The sequence below is a fragment of the Mizuhopecten yessoensis genome, unplaced genomic scaffold, assembly GCF_002113885.1.
Source record: "Mizuhopecten yessoensis strain PY_sf001 unplaced genomic scaffold, ASM211388v2 scaffold7621, whole genome shotgun sequence".
Classification (NCBI taxonomy): Eukaryota; Metazoa; Mollusca; class Bivalvia; order Pectinida; family Pectinidae; genus Mizuhopecten; species Mizuhopecten yessoensis.
In genome coordinates this window covers 91,609-92,629 of record NW_018407139.1, presented here as the reverse complement: position 1 = coordinate 92,629, position 1,021 = coordinate 91,609, and the positions used below count along the sequence as shown (strand labels likewise).

Sequence of the window (1,021 nt, the reverse complement as noted above, 5' to 3'; positions counted from 1 at the left end):
AATTTCACCTGTATACCAAATAGATATCCTACATTTCATTTACTAAAAATTTCACCTGTATACCAATCCTACATTTCATTTACTACAAATATCATCTGTATACCAAATAGATATCCTGTTCTGTTGATCTTATTTGACAGGTGAGCTGATTGAGGTCCTATTAGTCCTGGGATCTACAGTATTTATGTAGTACTAATGATAGTGTTATTGACTGTGATGATCATTGTTAATTACAAAACAATAAGGTTTTATGGTCTGTTGTTTAAATAAATTTTTTTTAACCTTCTATGTTTTTGTTTCAGAATCAGTTATAAAGATGGTGAAGAAAGTGTTGAATGTTGGAGACAAATCTACTAAGGAGGACCTTGGATTAAGTAAGACATTTAGTTTTTTGTTATAAACATTTTCCAGGTGATCAACATTTACAAGTTTTTCTTAGTTAACATTAATTAAATTTAGGATATGCCATTGTTAACTTTAAAGTTTTGTTGTCACTATAATGTCATTGCTGGGTATTTTACACAGAATCTTAGTTTTACCTCCCACTAAGCACAGGAGGGCATGTTGGCATCGCTTTATCCCTGTGTCTCTCTGTGCATCTGTATTGACCACACCTAAGAATGTTAAGTAGAAATAATGATGTTTTTGCCTAGATGCTAATTGTACCAATGTTTGAAATGTGTGTTGTAGATGATACAGTTCACACAAATGATACGGAGACATCTACCGTAACTGGAGCTTTGCTGTCTGACAACATGACCAGTGACGGCTACATGTTACCTTGTGTACAGGACCTCAGGTACGTAATATCTCCTATACAAATCTTACCTCTGTAGGGCTGTCACTAGACCTCAGGTACGTAATATCTCCTATACAAATCTTACCTCTGTAGGGCTGTCACTAGACCTCAGGTACGTAATATCTCCTATACAAATCTTACCTCTGTAGGGCTGTCACTAGACCTCAGGTACGTAATATCTCCTATACAAATCTTACCTCTGTAGGGCTGTCACTAGACCTC

General features: G+C 35.6%; 1 protein-coding gene across 1 annotated transcript in view; it reads left to right on the top strand.

The window, feature by feature from the left end:
- Positions 1–302: 302 nt before the first annotated feature.
- Positions 303–1,021, top strand: part of LOC110454006 (SUN domain-containing ossification factor-like) — a gene marked incomplete at its 5' end in the record, with an annotated part of 14,681 nt that continues 13,962 nt past the window's right edge. The window contains 2 exons of the mRNA XM_021503288.1: positions 303–374; positions 691–799. Coding sequence (XP_021358963.1) covers positions 303–374; positions 691–799 — 181 coding nt within the window. The remainder of the gene's footprint in view (positions 375–690; positions 800–1,021) is intronic.